The 2,569-nt window shown below is 36.1% G+C and overlaps 1 protein-coding gene across 1 annotated transcript; it reads left to right on the top strand.

Moving 5' to 3' along the window:
- Nucleotides 1–699: 699 nt before the first annotated feature.
- On the top strand, nucleotides 700–2,047 carry LOC121964956 (trypsin-like; the record flags this gene model as incomplete). The annotated part of the gene is made up of 4 exons (XM_042515128.1): nucleotides 700–850; nucleotides 1,284–1,416; nucleotides 1,545–1,787; nucleotides 1,889–2,047. Coding segments are annotated over 4 exons (686 nt in total), but the record flags the coding sequence as incomplete, so codon positions are not given.
- Between the last annotated feature and the right edge of the window lie 522 nt (nucleotides 2,048–2,569).

A 2,569-nucleotide genomic window follows, 5' to 3' on the forward strand; every position in this document is an offset into this window, starting at 1 on the left:
GTTATTCAGGTTATTCTTATGAAACATCTCACAGGACAAGGACACGGTGAAGACCAGAACACAAGCTGGACTCACAGAGCCTTCCCTCTCTGCTGGTCGGCCTCGTCCTGCATTATATGGACCAGGTGGTTATACTGCTGTGGGACACCTTATACCAGATGTTTCTGACCATGTGTCTCCCTTTTTGTTCCTCACTTATGATATTAAATAATATGGCAGAAAAGTAGTAGATTTAGAAAATCACTTTAAAAAATCTAAGAAAAATGCTAGTGAAAAAATGTCAAGGGAAAAAGGAAAAAAAAAAAACAAGGCAAAAATAAAAAACATTGAGGGGAAAACCATCTGTATAATTGCCATAATTACATATTTAAAATAATTTGACAGTTTTTATTTATTTGTTCTTTTTCGACCTGTCCAGGGTGTACCCCGCCTTCCGCCCGATGACAGCTGGGATTGGCTCCAGCCCCCCCATGACCCTTACGAGGACAAGCAGTTACAGAAAATGACTGACTTTCTTTTTCCTTTTTCCAGTTTTATTTTTTAAATTAATTTTATTGTTTGTTTTTTTTTCTAATTTCTTGCTCTTTTCATTGCTAATTTCCTTCTTTCCATGTTTGCAAAAAATCCAGCCAATATGTTTAGGTTTCAAAGGATTAATTGGGACATCGATCTAATTTTCATTCTAACTTTTTTTTGTAGCAAGTGGAAGTGAAATCGTACATGGGGGAAAGGCCAAGGAGAACTCCTTGCTGTACATGGTCCCGCTGCAGAACAGAAGTGGTCAACATTTTTGTGGAGAATTCCTCATCCGTAAAGACATTGTGGTCTCTGCTGCACACTGTGCAGAAGGGTGAGTTTCCTCTTTTAGCCATTAGAAATCAATGTGAATACTATATAGTATTTAGATGTGTAATATAAGAATAATATCAAATAAGAGATTTTACCCATTGAGACTTGGGTTGATATCAGTTTTTTTGTGCTGTGTCAAGATGCCTTTCACAAACTATTTTACCCTTAAAACTGAGCAAATGGGTTTGTTTGTTCTTTTTATTTATTTATTTTTTATTATTCTTTTCAAAAATAATGGGGAAAAAGGCAATAAGTAACATGGCAATAAATGTCCTTCAAATTGCAAGAAATTAGTAACAGGTGTCACAAAAATGACCTGAAAATTAGTTTTAAAAAAGAGGGAAAATGTTTTTAAAAAATCTAGGGAGAAATGTCCACTTGTATTATTACTACATGTTAACATTACGTTGACGGAAAAAAAAATGTATACTTTTTTTTTCCGTCACACATGCTGTTCTTGGCACCCACAACCTCAGTAAGCCTGGATTGAGACTGAACATCGCAAAGAAGCACTTAAACCCTACTTATCGGGGAATAGAACATGGTAGCGACATCATGGTCCTTCAAGTACATACTCTCAGGCAACATCATACATTTATTTTTTTATTTTTATTGTCAGATCTATTTTTCAGCATTTGCTTGGTTAATTGAAGTCTGCTGAATTAATGTTCTTTTCTGATTGTGTGCGTCTCGAGCTTGCTGGGAATGCCCGACTGGACAATACAATACAAACCATACCACTGCCCAGATCTGCAATGAACATTAAAGAGTGCCAAGTTGCTGGATGGGGTTTGACTGAGAGTGGTAATCCTGTTGCTAATCTGAGATTTGTGGATGTGTCTATCATTATGCCACAACTCTGTAAGGATAAATGGCCTGGTCTTCCTGCTAATGTTATCTGTGCAGGTGGATATGACACAATGAAAGGATTCTGTCAAGTATGTTTTTTTTTTATAGATGATGTCAGCTGGTGTAGAAATGCTACAAACAAATTTGATCAAAAAATGAATTAACACATTAAGCTTTTTTTTCCCAACAGGGCGACTCTGGTGGTCCTCTGGTGTGCAGCGGGGTAGCTGTTGGTGTTGTGTCTTTCAACAAAAACAAAAACTGTCACTACCCACATGTACCCAACGTCTACACAGACATCAAAAAATACCTTCCCTGGATCAACAGCATCCTCTCAGCTTCTGAGTGAAATCTTGTGCAGAGTTTGGCTTTAGCATGCATTCATTGTAACAGCTTTGTGGCATCCCAAATTGCTCTGTCAGTGTGGCTGAAATTCAAAATAAAAGTTTATTACAAATCTCATTCTCAATTTCCTTTTGTAAAGATCGCAAGAAGAACACATAAAATGTATTTAACCCTTTGTCAGCTTATTAATATCAGTTTTCATGGGCTGCATTCAAATGCAGCATTTAAGCTGAAAGCTGATTGGTTTGATTTCTTTTCACACTTTTGGGGGGGGGGGTGATGATCAGAAATGACTCACAAATTGCAAAAGAAAGAATAAAAAGTCACAAGAAAATGATATAAAAACTGGGGTCATCACAAACACATATCGTTTCAACATATTTGTGAGCCAATTCAGTTTAAGTTCTTTTGAAAACACAAAGGGAAAGAAATGCAATGAGCAAGACATGTCCCACACATTAAATGAAATTATATAATTAAAAATGTTTTAAACAAATATTAAGGAAATTGTGCAAAAAATATTGAT

The sequence above is a fragment of the Plectropomus leopardus genome, unplaced genomic scaffold (assembly GCF_008729295.1).
Source record: "Plectropomus leopardus isolate mb unplaced genomic scaffold, YSFRI_Pleo_2.0 unplaced_scaffold1789, whole genome shotgun sequence".
NCBI classification, from domain to species: domain Eukaryota; kingdom Metazoa; phylum Chordata; class Actinopteri; order Perciformes; family Serranidae; genus Plectropomus; species Plectropomus leopardus.